The sequence below is a fragment of the Lepidochelys kempii genome, chromosome 27, assembly GCF_965140285.1.
Source record: "Lepidochelys kempii isolate rLepKem1 chromosome 27, rLepKem1.hap1, whole genome shotgun sequence".
NCBI lineage: Eukaryota > Metazoa > Chordata > Testudines > Cheloniidae > Lepidochelys > Lepidochelys kempii.
This window is the reverse complement of record NC_136406.1, coordinates 18,207,925-18,228,341: the sequence shown is the minus strand read 5'-3', so window position 1 is coordinate 18,228,341 and position 20,417 is coordinate 18,207,925. Positions and strand designations below refer to the sequence as shown.

Genomic DNA, 20,417 nt, shown 5'->3' with positions numbered 1-20,417 from the left:
CACAGATCATAAGGAGAAAGCACCACTCTGATTTTACAGCGCCCTTTTTATTTGTGAACGGATTGGCGCAGGCAGGTGACAGGCACAGCCGTGCCAGAGCACAGCCAGCTCTCCACGACTGCGCCGGGGCAGAGACAGCAAGAAGAGAATGGCAGAGCGGGTGCAAAAACACAGCAAATGCAAACACACATTGAGAGACGGTGGAGAAGGACCAGAGCCAACAGGCAAGTGACGCTTTCAGAACACGAGGTGCTTCCTCAGGCAGGGATTTAATCTATTGCAACCTTAAAGGAACACACAAACAACCAGGAAAAGACACTTAATGATTAACGTGTGTCTGCTGAAATGTGCTAGTCTGGGAGCCCTGGAGACTGGACCTCTGGATCCACAGAGCAGGTAGATGAAAGGCAAGCTACGGCACACTGCCCTGCTGGGACCTCCAGGAAGGTCAGGCCCCTAGGCGTCTCTGCTGAGAGTGCCACCCCAGGGGCAGGGGGCTGGTGGATAGTGATTAGTTCTTTGCTGAGGCACAAAGGTTTCCTCTCCCAACTGCTCTGATGCGTGTTGCTTTTCCCACCATGTCTCACCTGGCTGGAGAGGTGTTTAGGGCAATGCTGGGCCGCTCCGGGTCAGATCATATGCCCAGCAATTTCTATACATCCATCCGTCCAGGCAGAACGTGCCAGCCATTAGCAACACTGGGATCTAAGGAGGGTGCTCACGCCCAGGGGTCTAGCAGGCAGTAATGTGAGTGTGTGTCCTCTGCCTGAGCTGTTCCTACAGCGAATGAGTCTGCACCCTACCAGTCTCTGGAGAGAGGGTGGAAGAGCAGCCAGGGATCCTCCCCTCATAGAAAATGCTACAAATAGGTATAAACAGCAGCTGTTGTTTCCTGGCATTTGCATGAACTGAGATTTTCTTATCCAAGTAAGATTCCTGCCACTTGTTAAAGTTCAACTCCTTAATACAGGAGCCCAGCAAATGGAATGTGCTGAGTGGAGAATGCATGATGGGCTCCTCACCTCCCTCTGCCCTCTGGGACGTAGCAATCCCTCCCTCCCCTCCCGCCCTCCATGCTGCAAGGATCCACTTGCTCTGGTACAGTTTGATCACTTTGGGTACAAGGCAGACCGTGGCTGCTGCATCGATCTGGACTGCACAACCCTTCATGCGAGACGATCCCTCTGGTGGGATTAGGAAAAGCCAGGGAATGAACATACTTACCCAGCCTCCCTAGCAGAGGAACTTGGCCCAGCATCCACTACACCACCCTTACCTCTCTCTGTGCAAACCAGGCATAGTTTTAGCACATTATTCAGAGCTTGTTATTTAAGAGCCAGAGGTTCTTAGATGTCAGTTCAAACTGGGTTTCTCCCTGCTTTGCAGAGCTGGGGGTGTAATTGCAATCCAAGAATCACTAGGAGAGGCACTCTCCAGCCAAGAGCGTCCACACCACAGGGCTCAGGCACAAAAATGTTATTTGTCAGGAAGAGCTGATTTGACCAACAAGTAATGCCTCCCCTAGTGAAATACTGCACAGGATAAGGTAGCTAACAACCTAGCAGAGTTCTCTGAATCTGCTAATACAACAATTTCCCTATACAGTGTATAATCTGCTGACACCAACCACCATACAAGTTACAAATGGGAATTGCAAACTCAGAGCAGCATGTTCCAAGTTCATGAAATTTTGTCAGTCTGTGACCAGGAGACAGCAGCAGATTGAAAGTCTCCTCCCAAGGGAGAGCCAAATGTCCTGTTTAAAATCACAGTGGCTTGGAAGAGAAGCCCCTGGAGTGGCTATGTCCCTGGTACAACTTGCCTTTGCGACAGGAGAATGTCATCGTCCAGAGACTCTGTCATGGTGGGCGGTGGTACAGTGGGTGAGGCAGCGTTGCGTTCCCTCTACAGTCCACATACTGGTAGCTCTCAAAAGCCAGTTGCTCCGAGTGGCACAGGTATGAGCAGGTCAGGGTGCCCCTGCAACGCACAGTCACAACAAGAATCCATTTTACTTGAACTAGAGAGAGATTTGAAAGCACCAAGCTGGATCTTCTGCTGGGATTCACTTTAAGGAAAAGTTCCATTGTGGCCTTTCCCAGCCACTCAGACAATTCTCGTCTTTCTTACTCTGCAGCTCCAAACCACTCACACCACAAGTCCAGGCCGAGCTGCCCCGTTTCACACATTTGTGGGGGGGGGGTCCCTCAGACCGTTTATTTTTAAGGCAGCATTTAAGCGATCCCCCATCAGCAATCTGCAATATTCTTCTAACACAACCTTTAAAGCTGGACCCATTCACTGCTACGGCCTCTGCACCTCTGTGCTGCTCCGCCTGATCCTTAAACGTCATGCTGAGCAAACCGAGCACTTGTGCAGTCGAAGTGACGACGCACGGCGACAGCAGCACATACCTTCCCGTTCTGTTCTCAGGTGTTACAGCAAAGAACAGCGTGTACCCCACCATGCCAGGCACCGCAGGGCTAACGCCACTGGGAAGCGGCACACCACAGAAGAGAGGCAGCAAAGGTCACCCCTGAGTCACCTCCCGCCGCCTGCGAGTCCAGCAGATAGATGGCGTGGCTGCAGGAGCTGGGGCGGAGCATCAGCACCACCGCAGCTGTTCACGCCATCCTAATCGATGCTCAGCCCCGTCACCACAGGTCTCAGTCCAGAGGGGATACAGACTGTTCAACTGCTAGAGCAGACGGGCCAAACCATTCTCACCCCACAATGCACCACGGGGACTTGGCCGCACTGTGTCTAAGTCAGTGGTTCTCAACCTATTTAACATTGTGGGCTGCATATGCAGTCCACAATGCATTATGTGGGCTGCATCCAATACGACATGTATGGCCCCGAGGATGCCACATGGGCCACAGCGGAGAACCACACTCTAAGCCATGGTTCAAGAACAGCGTTGGAAATGGGTTTGTCATCACTGCTCCACTGGCAGCCAGACAGGAAACTGCTGTCAATGGCAGGTCAGTTTCTGGGTCATGTTACTGACCAACCCCTGAGAAGGATTGTGTGGGCCCACACTCACTCCCACCTCCATAGGAGGAGGAGGCAAAGCTTTCTTGGCTTGCCTGGTGTGGGCCATTCGCACTGGCCCGTTCAAAATACAGCACAATTCATGTGCAGTCAAGCTGAGTGCAATGCCTTCAGGCCATCTTCCTGACCAGGACCTCCCCTGCAGCCAGGATGTCTGCAGAAGAGAGAATGTGCTTTGTTCCTTCACACCCTGGTCTCACAGCCATCTGCGCATCTGGGGTCTTTGTTCAAATGCTGAAGACCTCAAGCACCAGTCTGAGTCACTCTGCCCTCACATGGTGGATGTACAGGATCTATCCTCTGGGGAACAGGCCAAGCTCATTCTCCCCCACACAGCCTGCACCATTCACCCCAGACACAGGTATAGCTGTTCCCAATGCAGGCTGAAACAGTACCACTGTACAAGTCACCTCACCAACCCTCTGGGTTTGCACTGCTGGAGCTCTCTGGGAGCTGAAGTCAGGGCGTGTTCCTCTGCACCAATAGCTTGGGTGACTTTCCCCTTAAAATTCAAATAACTGGTGCATCCGATGAAGTGAGCTGGAGCTCACGAAAGCTTATGCTCTAATAAATTGGTTAGTCTCTAAGGTGCCACAAGTCCTCCTTTTCTTTTTGCGGATACAGACTAACACGGCTGCTACTCTGAAATAACTGTTACACACCCACGCCAATAGTTGCAAACCTACCTGAGGAAAGACTAATTAAAACTTCAAACAGTCTTGGTCTCTGAAAACACTAATATGAAGGGAAATTCAGATTGCCTCAGTGAGGAATGTTTGGGACAGCGCAGATCAACAGCGAGTGATTTGCTTTGAACCAAATGCCACTTACTGTAAGTGCAGTAGAACGTTGTGGACTTTAATTTTGATCCAGGTGCAGATGTTGCTTAGAAGACAGAAAATAGAGAATTAATTTTGCAGTACAATGTTTTCATCACACAAAACCCGTCTGCACCACAGAGCAACCCAGGCCTGGGGAGAAAGCGCAAGCTTCTCCTAAGTACTTCTCTGATCAGGTCTACACTTGGAAAGCTTTGCCGGTGTGGTTGGACTGATCGGCTTACTTGGCAAAGCACTCCTTGTATGGATGCTGCTTATACTGGCAAAGCATATTCCTTTAAACCTTTAGCTGACAACGCTTATTCCAGCCACGCCCCTCTCTCCTCCTTGAGCACGATAAGCTATACTGGTGAAAGTGCCATTTTGCCATTATAACTGCATCTACATTAGGAGCTTTTACCGATGCAGCTGATTTGGTCAGAGATCACACCCCCGACAGACATAGCTATGCAGTAGAAGTTTGTAGTGTAGACGTGATACCCTCCCTGCAAATGCATCAAGCAAAACAAGATGGGAGAATTCACATTCTGGCAACACCTAGTATCTTCCCCCACCATGGGCAGAGCAGGAAACAGATCGCATGAGATGCCTGTGGAGAATCACCAAACTGCTCATTCATAGAGATTGGGGGTGGTAGATACACTTAACTGCACACAGATGGACTAATCTGTATCAGGCATTTCCAAACCAGATTGATTAATCTGTGGGGGGTATTAGATTTGAAAGTTATACAGTCTTGTCAGTTGCAGGCTGGGAAAACATTTAATGCAGAAGAACTAGAAAGGAATAGGAAGGGGGTCAGGGATAGCTCAGTGGCTTAAGCATTGACCTGCTAAACCTAGGGTTGTGAGTTCAATCCTTGAGGGGGCCATTTAGGGATCTAGGGCAAAAATTGGGGATTGGTCCTGCTTTGAGCAGGGGGTTGGACTAGATGTCCTCCTGAGGTCCCTTCCAACCCTGATATTCTATGATTCTATGAATTTAAACTGGACATGCTGGGTTTCTGTCCCCACATGATTACACATATGAAACTCAAAAGGACACATTCTCAGCTGCACTGCAGGGTCAGACAGAAAGAGGCTATGGCCCAAGTTATACATTTATGCCAGACTGCCCCTTGAGAAAAGCCCAGAAACATTAATGCTACTTATCAGCCAGGAAAGTAAGTCTCTGAGAAATACTTACTAGGTATTATAGTCCTGTATAAGACTGGAGACCGTATAATATATCTGCAAGTAAAACAGAAGAGTTAGTTGGAGATTTACAGTGATTACAGTAACCATGTACAGGTGCAGCCCAGTGATCTGAGCACATAAAGAGTTAAAGATTATCCCATCAATTCCACACAGCTCAGAGCCAGTATTTAAAATCCAATCCACACTGTGTTGGGACCAAGTTACAACATGGCAGATCTCGACATAGTTACAATATACAGCATGAACCTGTGCAGGAAACACCCATATGAGACTTCAGGATTCGGTCTTTTGCCTCCCCTGTTTGCTAAGTACTGGCCTGGGCCAGCAGGTGAATGGGCAGCTGGAAAGACAGGAATGGGGGTGGGGGGTGAAGGGACTCTCTGCCCCTGGGGCAATAGAAATACAAGGCAACAGAGAAGGGGACCACTATCTCTCCCCACCCGAAGGGGGCCAGACCTTTTGACAGGGCAGCAACAGGCAGCAGTACCCACCTGGCCGCTGCGCAAAGGGCCGATATTCAGGAGGTTCTTCTTGGTGGTTTTCCCTATCACCAGGGACAGGTGTAAGACCTCAATGTCCAGTTGGGTGACAGTGACTGCGTAGAAGTTGTTGTTGGTTACATTCAACACATTCTAAGGAGAGAGAGAAACTCAGCCTGAAGCTCTCACACAGCGAGGGTAACGCATGTGCTCGATTTCCGTGCAGTGACCTTGCAGCACCACAGCCCTGCAAACGCCAGTCCTCAGACACTCATAGCTTGGCTGTGGCAATTCCCCTCTGCTGAGGATTGGCCCAAGGAAACACCCAAGATCACATTTGGGTGAGAGTCACTGGCTCTTTAAGTTACAGGAGCAAAACTCCTCACCTGCCCCAGAGCTGCTCTGGGAATCACTTGCTCCCTGCTCTGCTCCCTGTGCCACACATTCATGGCTGGGCTGAAAGTGGAGGAAAGATACAACACACAACGACAAACAATTCCCAACATTTGTTACATAGTCCGCTCACTTCCACCCGGCAGCACCTCCTGCCCCATCACACACTGCTCCACCAACATGCCTCATTTCTGACTGGCCACTCCAGTCTTGCCTGCTGCCCCACTGTGCTTACACAGCTCTGCCAACTAGCTCACTACTGACCTGCCGCGCTATCTCCGAGACTTAGAAGTGAGCCAAGCTATGGACTGATAATGGGATATGAGCTCAATGTCACCGTACGCGCTGAGCTGAGAACTCACTGTCATGTTGAGATCGATACTGGAAATGGTGGAATTAAAGGCAATGGAGGAGGCATTCAGCCCTGCGGGCTGCACAGCGATGGAGCGAGGGAACAGGAAGAATATGATGAGAGATGACATCAGCAGGCAAATTGTCACAGCAAGGGACACATAGAGCTTCCTGTAAGACAGCATCAAAGGACCATAACTGCAACAGTGGCCTAGCACTGCCCACAGCACTGTCCTAGGCTAGAGCCCTGTCTCTACGGGGTTGGACAAGCACAGGGGGGAGTGAGTGCCCGCTCAGACGCAGTGAGCACCAAGACATGAGGGCCTGCGAAGGGACTGTGTAGTAGCCAGTGATAGCAAGTTCACCTTGGGGCCAGAAGGGGGTGGGGTTCAGACCCCGAAACATGCTGCTTGTCACTGCTGGAAGTTAGCAGTCCCACGCGGCACTTTTCAAACAGAACTAGCCCAGAATCCCAGCCCACAGTCCCTCCTGCATGAAGAAGTGCTGCTTGTACAGCCCACAGCCAACACAGAGCAGATGCCGTGCAGGCACCAAACCCACTGCAGCTCGGGGCCCAGTGAGAAACAAAGCTTTTAAATGAACTTCTGCAAACAGATTCCTCATGTAATGCTGTGCACCCTAGCTGCATACATTTAAACGCAGTCAGAGCATTAAAAGAACAGGGGAGAAAGAACAGGGGAGAAACAGGACTTTACGTTCGTCTGGGCTTCAGCCTCTGGTCACCATATGGAATCAGAGCCACCAACTGCTTCTCTTGCTCTGAAAGACAGAAGATAAGAGGTGCAGGTCAGAAGAGATGCATCGCACTGCATGCAGTAGTGAACAGGGCACATCGGGCTGCAGAGCACCACGCTGCAGTTTAGGGCCTATCAGCATTCTCGTTACAAACGCTGCCCCGTTCAGAGGGATGCAGGGATCTAACTCAAATAACCCTTGCTGGCTTTGACCTAACATAGAGACAGACTGAGCTTTGCTCACATAGGGCTGCATGGATACTTTCCAACAGCCCCAGTCTTGCACTGATTAACACAAGATGGAGCCAATTGCAGGCTCTCTCTTTAGTACAGGATGGAGATTGCAGGTCACAGCATGCAGTGCTCCATCCTGACTGGTGTTCCATAGGGCGCAGAGCTGAGTGAGAAGCAACAAGCAGAGGTCAGATTGGTGAAGTGCCTGGAAAGGCTGAAAACCACTGACCAAGCACACACAAGAGCCACCTACCCCTGGGGATTCTTCCCGTTCCCTGGCACGTTGGGCAGTTGATGCAGCCCCGACTCACAGTGCCTACACAGGGCATGCAGGATGTGGCAGAGTCTCCTCCATTGATAGTGCCATAATTGGTGACTTCATCCTCACCAGCCGATTTCCTGTGCAGAATCGATTTCTCTCCCCTCTCCTTCTGGACAGAGACCTTCCAGAACTGGGAAAATGTTTCACCCATAGTTGAAAGAGTTTTTCTCTAGATCCAAAAACAAAAACATTCCAGAAAAGACGTCTCTTTACTGATCAGTCCTGCTAACTCTTGTGTTTTTAATAGCAAATATTGCAATAGTTGGAGTACTTCCTAAAGCCCCACGTCCTGGAGTCATGGGAATGTGTCAGAATCTCAGCTTTCAATTTAAAAAAAATGAAAAGTAAGTTTTTCTAGTCCAAATGGTTACAGGGGAAAACTTATCTCGAGCGTGAGCTAATGGCTACAAAAACAGAAGGTAAATAAAAAGAACCCAATGTGTTTTGGTTTTTCCAATCTCATTAATTTTGGGGGTCTGACTCATGAATTTTTGAATACTTGTGGGTGGCAGCACTTCAAAAATCTACAAGTAACAATTCCCAGGTTCTTTCCATATGTCAGATCGCTCACCCTATTGGCAGCGAGAATACCGTGTGCACACACGCATGCGCTCACTTTTGAATGCATCAACCCCTCACCAAACTTCACCTTACTAAACACATGCCTAATTAAAATCAGATCAGTGTTTGTCTCTCCCCTTTTGTTTAAGCCAGAATGACTTCTCAGATCTTCTTCCTAGCTCCCTGCAGCCCCTTGCAATCAGAAACTCGTGAATCAGCTGTTGCAATGAGCCAGGCTTATTATTAAAGAGCGTTTGCAACTAAAGAAGAAAAATAGCAGAAGTGAAAGAACAATATTCTACCACCAGACCATCTGATTGCACCTTCCTCCATGATGTCATCTGCCGGCAGAAAGGAGAGAGGATTGCTCCCTAGTCGAGGCAGTCTCGCTTTAATGACTGAGACACAGGCTGCTTCTCAACAGAAAGGGCCTAAAGGAAGACCAACTGCACTCACCTAGAAAGTTATGAGGCTGGACGTAAAGAACCACTCCTGATTCTTGCTTGAAACACGCGCTGGAGAAAAGAACTTGGGGATGGGGCACAACACCCACGGACACATCTAGATCTTTCCTTTAGTCCCCAGACCAGTGCTGCTGAGCTCAGCATCAGAGTCTAGCAAACTCCGGAAGCCACTTATCTTTATCACATGGAGGCAAGTAGTGATATTCCTGGGTGACAAAGGAAGCATCTGGACTTCATTAAAGTAAGGAGGTAAGATAATCACTGCAGCACTGCTGATTTGATCACAGGGTCACAAGGTTTCAGAGGAGCAGCCGTGTTAGTCTGTATCCGTAAAAAGAACAGGAGGACTTGTGGCACCTTAGAGACTAACAAATTTATTAGAGCATAAGCTTTCGTGAGCTACATCCGATGAAGTGAGCTGTAGCTCACAACAGCTTATACTCTAATAAATTTGTTAGTCTCTAAGGTGCCACAAATCCTTCTTTTCTTTTAGGGTCACAAGGGGATCTCCCCACAGCAGCTCCCTGACACCCCATTTGCTGAGTTACTGCATCCACTGAGCACCCAACCCTTTTGCAACCCTGCAGCTTGGAAGGCTGCAGGGGAGACCATGGGCTCTGATGCCGGAAAAATTCCAGTGACTCTGCGACTTTTGATCCCAAGCTTTTCTGCTATGGACCCATCCCCTAGCTCTGCAGCTTCCTTTGGAGAGCTAGACAGGGGTTCTCAAACTTCATTGCACCATGACGCCCTTCTGACAACAAAAATTACTACATGACTCCAGACAGGAGGGGGCCAGAGCCTGAGCCCCCCAACCCTGGGCAGAGTTGGGGGGGTAGAGCCCTGCCACCCCAGGCTCAAGCCCTCTGGCTTTGGCTTCAGTCCCAAGCGGCAGGGCCCAGCGAGCGTAACGCTGGCCCTGGTGACCCCATTAAAATGGGGTTGCAACCCACAGTTTGAGAACTGCTCAGCTAGAGGCTTCAAAGATTCCTCTAGCCAGTTTGGTCTCAGCCTCTTACCCTTGCAATTTTCCCCATTAATACTTGCGCTTTTTTTTCCTGTTCCAGGAGTAAAAAATGAGGAGGAGGAGGAATTAAAGCGGTGGTTTTTCATCAACTGGGATAAAAGACTACAGGGGCTGGGAGACGCCTGCTGATGTCAAGGGAAAGCCAAGCATAAGGTAAACCCTTTCCTTTGCTAATTTGCAGTACATTAGGAGAACGGCACTCTTTAGCTGCGACTCTTCATTCCCAGTATAAAATTGCTCTTATATGCTTAACCCCTGAGGGAGAGGGCTTGGGCGGATGCGGTTTGCAAGATACATAAAGGTGGCCTAATAACGTATGTAGATAATCTGGGCGCTGGGAAGAAGCCACACTGACTGTGTAACTACTATTATTTATACAGCACCACGTGTGTGCATGGCACTTTACAGACAAGAAAAGAGCAACTCCTTGATCAAAGAACAAACAGAGTTTGAAGGATAGTGCTGGAAGCTGATAAACGAGTATCATTTCAAAAGGTCCAAAACACTAACAGCTCGCTGCCTATCACAAGGGACAAGTGCATCACTAGCGATGCTGCGTGCAAATGCTAGGCCAAAGAGGCAAGAAGGCTTTGCTTGTTAAAAGCAACAACCTGGGTTGGAGTTAGTGAAGGCAGCTATAAAAAATAAAAAAATAAAATATAATAAATGGAAGAAAGGGGAAGCTGATGGTAATGTATATAAATCAGAACTAAGGAACCGTAGAAAATCAATAAGGAAAACACAAGGAGAAATCTGTGGCCAGCAGAGTTAAGGACGGTAAGAAATTTTTAAAAATATATTAGCAAAAAGAATCCTGACAATGGTATTGGTCCATTGATAGATGGAAACAGTAAAACTATCAGTAATAATGCAAAAAGGCAGAAGTTTTGGATAAATATTTCCATTCTGTATTTGGCAGGAAAAAAAACAAATGGTGCAGTCTCTTCCTAGAGTGATGTTAACACACTTTTCATTCCACTAAATATCTCTGGAGGATGTTAAACAGAATCTACTAAAATCAGAGATTTTTAAACCAGCAGGTCCAGATGATTTACATCCAAGATTTTAAAAGAGCTGCTGAGGAGCCCTCTGGACTGTTAATGATGATTTTCAGTAAATCTTGGAGCACCACGGAAGTTCCAGAAGATTGGAAGAAAGCTAATGTTGTGCCAATTTTTAAAAACAGTAAATGGGATGACTTGGGTAATTATAGGCATGTCAATCTCACATGGACACTGGGCAAGACAATGGAGCTGCTGATATGGAACTCAATTAATAAAGATTTAAAGGAGGGTAATGTAATTAATGCCAGTCACTATGGGTTTCTAGAAAGTAGATCCTGTCAAACTAACTTGGTATCTTTTTTTGACAAGATAATAAGTTTGGTAGATAAAGGTAACGGTGTTGACACAGTATACTTAAGACTTCTGCAAGGTGTTTGGCTTGGTATCACACAACATTTTGATTAAAAAAAACTAACAATATAAAATGAACACGGCACACATTACATGGATTAAAAACTGGTTAACTGATAGATTTCAAAATGGGAATGTAAACAGGGAATCCTCATCAAGCAGGTGAGTTTCCTGTGGGGTCCTACAGAGACTGATTTTTTGCCCTAAGCTATTTAACATTTTTGTCAATGACCTGGAAGAAAACATAAAATAATCGCTGATTAAGTTATTTACCAAAAATTGGGAGAGCGGTAAATAATGAAGTGGGCAAGTCACTGATTCAGAACAATTTAGATCACTTGGCCAACTAGGTGAAAGCAAACAATGTGTTTTAATACAGATAAATAGAAATGTATCCATCTGAAAACAAAGGACGTAGGCCATACTAACAGAATGGGGAACTATATGCTGGAAAGCAGGAACTGAAAAATATTTGGGGAGGCATCATGCTGGACTGCTGCTGGAATACTGTGTCCAGGTCTGGTGCCCACAATTCAAGGACATTGATAAATTGGAGAGGGTTCAGAGAAGAGCCACAAGAATAATTAAAGGACTAGAAATGCTGCCTTACAACGACAGGCTCAAGCAGCTCATTATTCAGCTTAACAAAGAGAAGGTTAAGGGGTGACTTGATTACAGTTTAGAAGAAGTTACACAGGAATAGAAATTTGATAATGGGCTCTTCAATCTAGAAGACAAAGATCTAATGTGATCCAATGGCTGGAAGTTGAAGCTAGACAAATTCAGACTGGAAATAAGGTATGTGTTATTAACAGTGAGGGTAATTCACCACTGGAATAATTTACCAAGGGTCGTGGTGGATTCTCCATCACTGACACTTTTAAATAGAGATTGGATGTTTTTCTAGAAGATCTGCTCTAGGAATTATTGTGGGGAAGTTCTCTGGCCTGTGTTATACAGGAGATCAGACCAGATAGTCACTGTGGTCCCATCTGGCCTTGGAATCTATGGATTACTGGCCTCCAGGAGAGCTGAGGCTAGGTATAGCAGAAGCCCCATAGGAGGTAACACTGCCTCCCCAAGAGGGAGATTGTGTCTGGGTTTGGGAACTTGTGCCATGACTTCCGTTCAGTTCTCTCAGTCGCACAGGGTTTCCTCGGGATGAGCAGTAAAGGGGTTTGAACTCCACGGTGGTTTGGCAGGGATGACACAGCTTTAGACATCCGAGGGTGCCATTCACACCTCTGCAGTGCCTACTAAACACACTGCCATTCGCTTGCCTGGTTAGTATTGAACATCTGCCCCTCCATTTGCAAAAGTACAGTCCTGGTAGGCCGCCCCAGCACCTGTGCCATTCGCTCCCCTGTTCCACTCTGATGTTTGTGAGCTTGCACAAGTGGCTAGGAAGGAGCAGGACCCCTTTTCACAGGGGCCAAGAGAGTGGGGGTTTGCATGAGATCTTTCAAGCTCAGCCCTTTTATTTGTGATATGTTTCCTGCTGACATGGCTCATCAGTTTCCTGCTTGCTTAGGAGCCAGTTTCAGTGCTTTCGAACAGGGCTATGTCATTTCCTTCTGGCCCTATGGGGTTGGGGGAAGAGGTAACAGATTTGGGGGTTGGATTTACCTGGCAGGGATCCCCCACAACTGGCTCCGTGCATGGGGAAAAGGGCACCAGCGTATTGGAGGCTGGAGGTGCCTCTACGGGGGGAGCAAGTTACGAGTACTGGGGAGGATATGGGGGCAAGGTTCCTCCATGACTAGCTCTGGGCACAAGGCTGGGGGTGGCTTGGACTTGGCGTGTCTGTGGCAGGGAGCTGGGGGTACATGTAATGGGGGCAGTGCTGGGTGAAGTGGTCCCCCTCATAGGGCAGGGCACCCACGGCTGGCTGTGACGGGGGATGTCTGCAGAAGGGAGCTGGGGCTGCATGTAACAGGGGGCGGTGATGGAATCCCCCTTACAAGGCAGGGCCCCCATAGCTAGCTGGGCCTTGGCGTATCTGTGGAAGGGAGCTTGGGGTACATGTAATGGGGGCAGTGCTGGGGTCCCCCTCAGGGCAGGCTGTACCTGGGGGGTGTCTGTGGAAGGGAGCTGGGGGTATATGTAACAGGGGGCAGTGCTGGGGTCCCCCTCAGGGCAGGCTGTACCTGGGGGGTGTCTGTGGCAGGGAGCTGGGGGTATATGTAACAGGGGGCAGTGCTGGGGTCCCCCTCAGGGCAGGCTGTACCTGGGGGGTGTCTGTGGCAGGGAGCTTGGGGTATATGTAACAGGGGGCAGTGCTGGGGTCCCCCTCAGGGCAGGCTGTACCTGGGGGGTGTCTGTGGAAGGGAGCTGGGGGTATATGTAACAGGGGGCAGTGCTGGGGTCCCCCTCAGGGCAGGCTGTACCTGGGGGGTGTCTGTGGAAGGGAGCTGGGGGTATATGTAACAGGGGGCAGTGCTGGGGTCCCCCTCAGGGCAGGCTGTACCTGGGGGGTGTCTGTGGAAGGGAGCTGGGGGTATATGTAACAGGGGGCAGTGCTGGGGTCCCCCTCAGGCAGGACCTCCATGGCTGGCTGTGACTAGGGGTGTCTGCAGAAGGGAGCTGGGGCTGCATGTAACAGGGGGCGGTGATGGGATCCCCCTTACAAGGCAGGGCCCCCATGGCATGCTGGGCCTTGGCATGTCTGTGGCAGGGAGCTGGGGGTACAGGTATTGGGGGCAGTGCTGGGGCCAGCGCCCATGGCTGGCTGGGCCTGGGCAGTACTGGGCCCCCCCCCCAGGGCAGGGCCCCCATGGCTGGCTGGGCCTGGGGGTACATGTAATGGGGGGCAGTGCTGGGGCCCCCCGACAGGGCAGGCCTCCATGGCTGGCTGGGCCTGGGGGTACATGTAATGGGGGGCAGTGCTGGGGCCCCCCGACAGGGCAGGCCCCCATGGCTGGCTGGGCCTGGGGGTACATGTAATGGGGGTCAGTGCTGGGGCCCCCTCACGGGGCAGGGCCCCCATACCTGGCTGGGCCTGGGGGTACATGTAATGGGGGGCAGCGCTGGGCCCCCCCCACGGGCAGGCCCCCATGGCTGGCTGGGCCTGGGGGTACATGTAATGGGGGGCAGCGCTGGGCCCCCCCACGGGCAGGCCCCCATGGCTGGCTGGGCCTGGGGGTACATGTAATGGGGGGCAGCGCTGGGCCCCCCCCATGGGCAGGCCCCCATGGCTGGCTGGGCCTGGGGGTACATGTAATGGGGGGCAGCGCTGGGCCCCCCCACGGGCAGGCCCCCATGGCTGGCTGGGCCTGGGGGTACATGTAATGGGGGGCAGCGCTGGGCCCCCCCATGGGCAGGCCCCCATGGCTGGCTGGGCCTGGGGGTACATGTAATGGGGGGCAGTGCTGGGGCCCCCCAACAGGGCAGGCCCCCATGGCTGGCTGGGCCTGGGGATACATGTAATGGGGGTCAGCGCTGGGCCCCCCCACGGGCAGGCCCCCATGGCTGGCTGGGCCTGGGGGTACATGTAATGGGGGGCAGCGCTGGGCCCCCCCATGGGCAGGCCCCCATGGCTGGCTGGGCCTGGGGGTACATGTAATGGGGGGCAGTGCTGGGGCCCCCCAACAGGGCAGGCCCCCATGGCTGGCTGGGCCTGGGGATACATGTAATGGGGGTCAGCGCTGGGCCCCCCCCACGGGCAGGCCCCCATGGCTGGCTGGGCCTGGGGGTACATGTAATGGGGGTCAGCGCTGGGCCCCCCCCATGGGCAGGCCCCCATGGCTGGCTGGGCCTGGGGGTACATGTAATGGGGGGCAGCGCTGGGCCCCCCCACGGGCAGGCCCCCATGGCTGGCTGGGCCTGGGGGTACATGTAATGGGGGGCAGCGCTGGGCCCCCCCACGGGCAGGCCCCCATGGCTGGCTGGGCCTGGGGGTACATGTAATGGGGGGCCGTGCTGGGGCCCCCCCACGGGCAGGCCCCCATGGCTGGCTGGGGCTGGGGAACACCGGGGAAGGGGGCGAAACAAGGGCGGGGGGCGGCCGGGCCGCTCGGGGTCCCCCCGCCCCGCGAGGGCCCCGGGCCCGGTCTCTTACCCCGGCGGCGGCTCCTCCGGCCCACGGCGGCAGCAGCAGCCGAGCCAGCCCCGCGGGGGAGCGGGGCAAAGCGGAACCAAACGCGCCTCCGGCCGGGGGCGGGGCGGGGCGGGGCGGCCTCTCCCCGCCGCTGCCGGCAGGTGCGGCTCGGCCCCGGCCCCGGCCCGCCCCGGGGGCCGCACCCCGCCCGGCCTTCGCCTTAGCGGGGCAGACACGGGCTGCGCCCGGGGGGCCTGCGGGGTTCGCCCCCCTCCCCGCCCCGGCCAGCCCCACGGCCCGTCCGGCCCAGCGCCCCGCCAGCGCCGGGAGCCCCCGAGGGAGCGAACGGAACCGGGACGCGCCCAGTGATCCAGCCCCTGGCCCCAGCCCTGGCCGACAGAGCCTAGGGCCACCATTCTTGCCCATCCTGGGTACTGGTGGACTGATCCTCCATAAACTTATCTGGTTCCTTTTTGAACCCTCTTAAGTCTTGGCCTTCACATCCTCTGGCAAGGAGTTCCACAGGTTAATGGGGGGGGGTGCTGAGAGCTATTGAACTAAACAGGGTCTAGAGTAGCAGCCCTGTTAGTCTGTATTCTCAAAACAAAAAGGAGTACTTAGGGCACCTTAGAGACGAACCAATTTATTTGAGCATGAGCTTTCGATGCATCCGATGAAGTGAGCTGTAGCTCACGAAAGCTTATGCTCAAATAAATTGGTTCGTCTCTAAAGTGCCACAAGTACTCATTGAGCCAAATGGTAAACCCTGCATAGAACGGAACCCACTTCAAGCCCAGGGGTGCAGCAGCACCCTCAATTCTAGCATGTATGGTCATTGCATCCAAGCACCCTTTGAAATCCCAGCCCCACCCTTGGATTTTACACAGCAGGAACAGGGCAGCTCTACAGCCCCTCTCAGCCCACTGCTGGCTTTCAGAAGTTTTCTTAAACCAGTGACCCACTTCCTCATCAAGTGAGCCCTTTGGAGGTGGAAATGTATTTTAGGTTAGGAGCAGGAAAGCATGCTGTTCTCCCACAGCAAGGCTGGGGGTGTTTTTGTGCAGGTGTACAGCAAAACTGTAGGCTTGTTAGGCCAGTGCCAGTGAGCAAACTGTGCCCTTTAAACAGACAAGAGAAGAAACTTTATGCCTATATGCAGAATTCTGCACAGTCGCTGAGGGTGGCTTAACGTTGGTATTACCACCACTGGCAGATTTAGAGCAGACTGCACAAAAATTTCACCAACAGTAGTGTCATAGGAAGATTGATAGTAGCTGAGAGAGGAGGATGTTTCAGGAAAGTTGAAACAGTAATTAAGTAGAAAGGGATAATAGAAATAACTACCAAATGGATTTTACCTGCCACCATTACAAAAGAAAAGGAGTACTTGTGGCACCTTAGAGACGAACCAATTTATTTGAGCATGAGCTTTCGTGAGCTACAGCATCCGATGAAGTGAGCTGTAGCTCATGAAAGCTCATGCTCAAATAAATTGGTTCGTCTCTAAGGTGCCACAAGTCCTCCTTTTCTTTTTGCGAATACAGACTAACACGGCTGTTACTCTGAAACCTGTCATTACAAAAGGATGGCAGAGCAGATCAGCACCTTTGGGTCCATTGTATGAAAATAATCCAACAGGCACAGCTATGGTTCCGTTATGGCCACAATCACATTTCATTATTTTGGTGTTTAACATTGTCTACACAGGACTTTTAATCCCCTGCTCTGGCACTTCCCTAGCTGAAGCTCCCTCCCTATGACTGTAGAGAACTACTGAGAGTCGGATTAAAAGGTGTCCTGTTTATACCACTATTATTCTACAGAACTGCCCCCAACTGTGGAATTGCATAGAGGATTGTGCAACAGTGAGAAGTTTTAGGCTGTGTCACAGTCTACGGGTCGCTGTTCTCACATGATTGGCTCAGGGCCTGAGCACGCCTTTGAACTGTGGTTACAGCTCAACAGAACTATGATAAAAGTCGAGCTGCACACTTTCTACCAGAACAGTAGTAACAGAATGAGGAAATGAACCAAGATGTCCACTTAAATCACAGCTAGGAGTAAGAAGTTTGATTCAGACTATAGCTGCAGAATCATAATGCTCAGCAGCTCCACAGAAACATTAGTTAAGTGACCTCAACATCTTTGTTTAACCTTGCTGTATTTATCCCCTTATGTGTCAAAGAGATTGCATAAGAGCCCTCACCAAAGCTGTGCCAAAACTGGAATTGTTCAGATGCTTTGTTCCATACTTCCTGCTCTCAACCCTGCTACCTAACATAAATGAACTTTTTTCTTGATAAGTAATCTGCATAGTGAGACAGTCAATCACTAGTTACGTGAAAGGAAAACACCCAAAGTATCCTACTAGTTCATAATATCAGAAATGTACTTGTCACTCCCATTGTGTTACTGCAAGGCTACTAAGTGCACTTTAAGAGTTTGATGAACAAATAGTTAAGGATTTTATTATAAGGACCGAGGCAAAGATTTTTAATTTTTTTTTTTTTACATCACATTTGAAGACTTTAAAGTGCTTATTCTAAATAATATACAAAGACCTTATCTGCACTATGGAATATATTATAAATTATATCATGCATCATTAACAAAATATACAAAGCCAACAGAAATATATCTTAAGTCCAAGCATACATTATCTAAAACGATCAGGATACAGGAGAATGGCTTAGAGTTACAACAGTAAAACTAACCCAAGCATTTTGGAGGGGGAAACTAAAGAGAATAGGTCTTGCAAACTTGAAAGTGTTACTTGCAAATCTTTTAGTGTTTAACAACTACTTAAAGTAGCTCAAATGGAAACTTATTTAAAAACACAAACAAAAAAACCCCACCCACCCTAGTATAAAGGTATGTATTTAAAAAAAAAAATTCTTGTTGAACAATCCAGATCAAAGTAAGATGCTTACCAGCAACTGAACTTCATCCTCACCATTTCATTCTCTGTAAGCTTGAGCTACAATACTACAGACCAGAGTTTGCACACATACTGTAGGTGATGGAAAAAGTATTAAACTGTAGTTTTATCAAGTGAAGAATTATCTAGAATTGGTCCACAGCAGATAGAAATGTACTGGGGAGAAACACTGCAAAATAGTCTCACTGTATTTCAAAATAAATGTTTAACAATTTATCATCTTGCATCTTCTATAAAAATAGGTTTTAAACAAAATTGTATCTGATACATATTTTCTTCTAATACTTTATTTAATAGAATCTAATTTATATTTGTATGGCTAATGATTATTATATAGTCAATCACAATACTGACACTGCTTTGGACTCTTTATCCACATCCTGTCAAAATATTAACACCTTAATTAGAAGCAGCAGAGATCAGAATATAATGTGTTTTCGATACTGTCAATGGTATGAGTTTTGCTGTAGCAAGGACAAAAAAAAATTCACTTACACCATGACAGATTCAAAATAAGAGTGTAGTCTACACTGCTGTCAAATCCAAACGACTGGGTTCTACGTTACGAAGTACCGGCACACTACTGCACAGCAGTGGACACTGATGGTTTCTGGTCTCTTCCAAGAATCAAACCCTAGCTCTGACAGGTTTCAAGGGGAATTATTTTCTCAGATTTTCACCTCTCTCAAAAACTGCACATAAGCCAAAACGGCAATGGCACTGTACCATAAAATATAACTGTATATAGCATAACCTGATTCATCAAGAGACTGGGTAGTTTATGCTGCTGGAGTTACTGCTTTTTTTTAAACCAGAAGTCAACCAAATCCTACTTCTCACTCCTACTCACATTCCCAAACATAACTAGAATTCACACGCCCATATAGGCCTGACCTATCATATTCTTCAGTTCTTTATCAGTAAAACAGAAGGTTTGCACTGGAGTGATTTGGAAAAAGTAACAGTCAAACCTTCATCCTTTGCAAAAGGTCCCTAAGAATTCATAGGTGGACTTTTCCCTGTAGTTCTATTCTAATTTAGGAAAATATTTTATGCAGGCTGTGTGACTTTGTACTATTCACCATTGCAGATACTGGTCAGGAACTGCTGGTGAATCAATTTCTCATGCTTCATTGTATCTACAATGAAATTAAAAAATGAAATTCCTGATCTTCATTAAGTACATTTAAATTAACACGGGTTATACTTTCAGTATTTTAAAATAAATTTTAAGTCATGGGTTTGTTTTTTTTGAAAGGTGTCTCATGTGAGCACCCCGTTTCTTTTTTTAAAAAAAAGAGTGCTTAGTCTGTATTTTTAGTCTATTAGTACTTCTATCATGCATTAGAAAAAAGTCAATTTTTAAAAAAAAAACCCTCAGTAGAAGTGGCAACCTGCTAGCTGTGTGCAGATCTTGAAGATTAGGTAAGACTACATTTAACAGCAGTGTCTGGCCCCTCTTCCCAATGTTTTGTTTTGCTGACCTCAGCATGAACAAATATCCCAACTGCCCAAAAACAACCTATACAGTAAAAGAGGAAGTTGTCACTTTTGTTGGAGAAGTTTAAAATAATTCTACTGAACTCCCAGATACAAGAGATTAGTATCAAATCAGATTTAAAACTTGTTCAATTATCTATCCAGTGTCTAAAGCAAAGTTAAAATTCTGGTCTTTGATTCATAAAATTCTGAGTCGCAGGTGGCGTGTTTGAGATTTCAGTGAAGGAACAAATCAAGAGTTCAAGAAAAATGGAAACGAAGTGCTTCTATCCCCCAACCCCAAAACAGAAGGAAGCCTGGGAGTAGTCTGCTGCTGTGGTGTTTAATAACAGTCTGGTCAAATATGGGTGCTTTGGCTACCAGGAGGAGTCAATATCTGCTGCTGTACCAGTCATTGTTATTGATCTGAAGCAATTCGGTAACTACTTGCACTATGTTATAGTTGTGTTTCTTCAGCAGTCTCAGGTTTAACTGCCTGTCACAGAATCCCATCTCACACAGATTGGCTAGGAGAGTGGCAGTCTGCTCTTCTGTAGTTGTAGGCTGCTTAAAGAAAAGAGAACCCTTTAAATTCAAAATACGGAATTGACTGAATAGTCATCTCTATTTCAAAGCAGAAAACTTAATACTTTATAAAAAGATTTTAAAGCTAATCTTAGCTTTATTTGCCGCTAAATTGTTTACAGTCTCTGATATTTGAAATGACCTCACTTTTTAGGGTTTCATTTAGCAACCAAGAATTAGTCTGCATGGGCTGTCTAGTGCAGCTGGTTAGTGCATTAGCCCTTCAGAGATGGATTTAAGTATCGACTCATGTTCCAAATGAATCAAGATTACCATGTCCTACCCCACT

At 48.9% G+C, this 20,417-nt stretch overlaps 2 protein-coding genes across 5 annotated transcripts in view; both read right to left on the bottom strand.

Annotated features, from left to right (window-relative positions):
• Positions 1-28: 28 nt before the first annotated feature.
• Positions 29-15,241, bottom strand: TMEM106A (transmembrane protein 106A). Its single transcript, XM_073325725.2, has 8 exons — positions 15,148-15,241; positions 7,555-7,792; positions 7,029-7,092; positions 6,324-6,483; positions 5,581-5,721; positions 5,079-5,122; positions 3,886-3,939; positions 29-1,980 (listed from the first exon to the last, which is right to left on the bottom strand). Exons 2-8 carry the CDS (start codon positions 7,772-7,774, stop codon positions 1,860-1,862), a joined length of 804 nt encoding a protein of 267 aa, XP_073181826.1. The 5' UTR covers positions 7,775-7,792; positions 15,148-15,241; the 3' UTR covers positions 29-1,859.
• Positions 15,242-17,688: 2,447 nt separating this feature from the next.
• NBR1 (NBR1 autophagy cargo receptor) overlaps positions 17,689-20,417 on the bottom strand; it is a 28,720-nt gene continuing 25,991 nt past the window's right edge. For 3 of the 4 annotated variants that reach the window (XM_073326075.2, XM_073326076.2, XM_073326072.2), the window contains one exon: positions 17,689-20,110. In XM_073326075.2, the coding sequence (XP_073182176.1) occupies positions 19,934-20,110 (177 nt within the window). In that variant the 3' untranslated portion in view covers positions 17,689-19,933. The remainder of the gene's footprint in view (positions 20,111-20,417) is intronic. The other variant, XM_073326074.2, reaches the window with a different exon arrangement.

Bases quoted from the DNA above. Each gene is read 5' to 3' on its own strand.
- TMEM106A (XM_073325725.2), bottom strand. From the start codon at position 7,774: ATGGGTGAAACATTTTCCCAGTTCTGGAAGGTCTCTGTCCAGAAGGAG. The intron at 5,722-6,323 runs GTGAGTTCTCAG...CTCTCTCCTTAG, and splicing joins GTATCGATCTCAACATGACA to AATGTGTTGAATGTAACCAA. The intron at 3,940-5,078 runs GTAAGTATTTCT...CTGTCTTCTAAG, and splicing joins ATACAGGACTATAATACCTA to CAACATCTGCACCTGGATCA.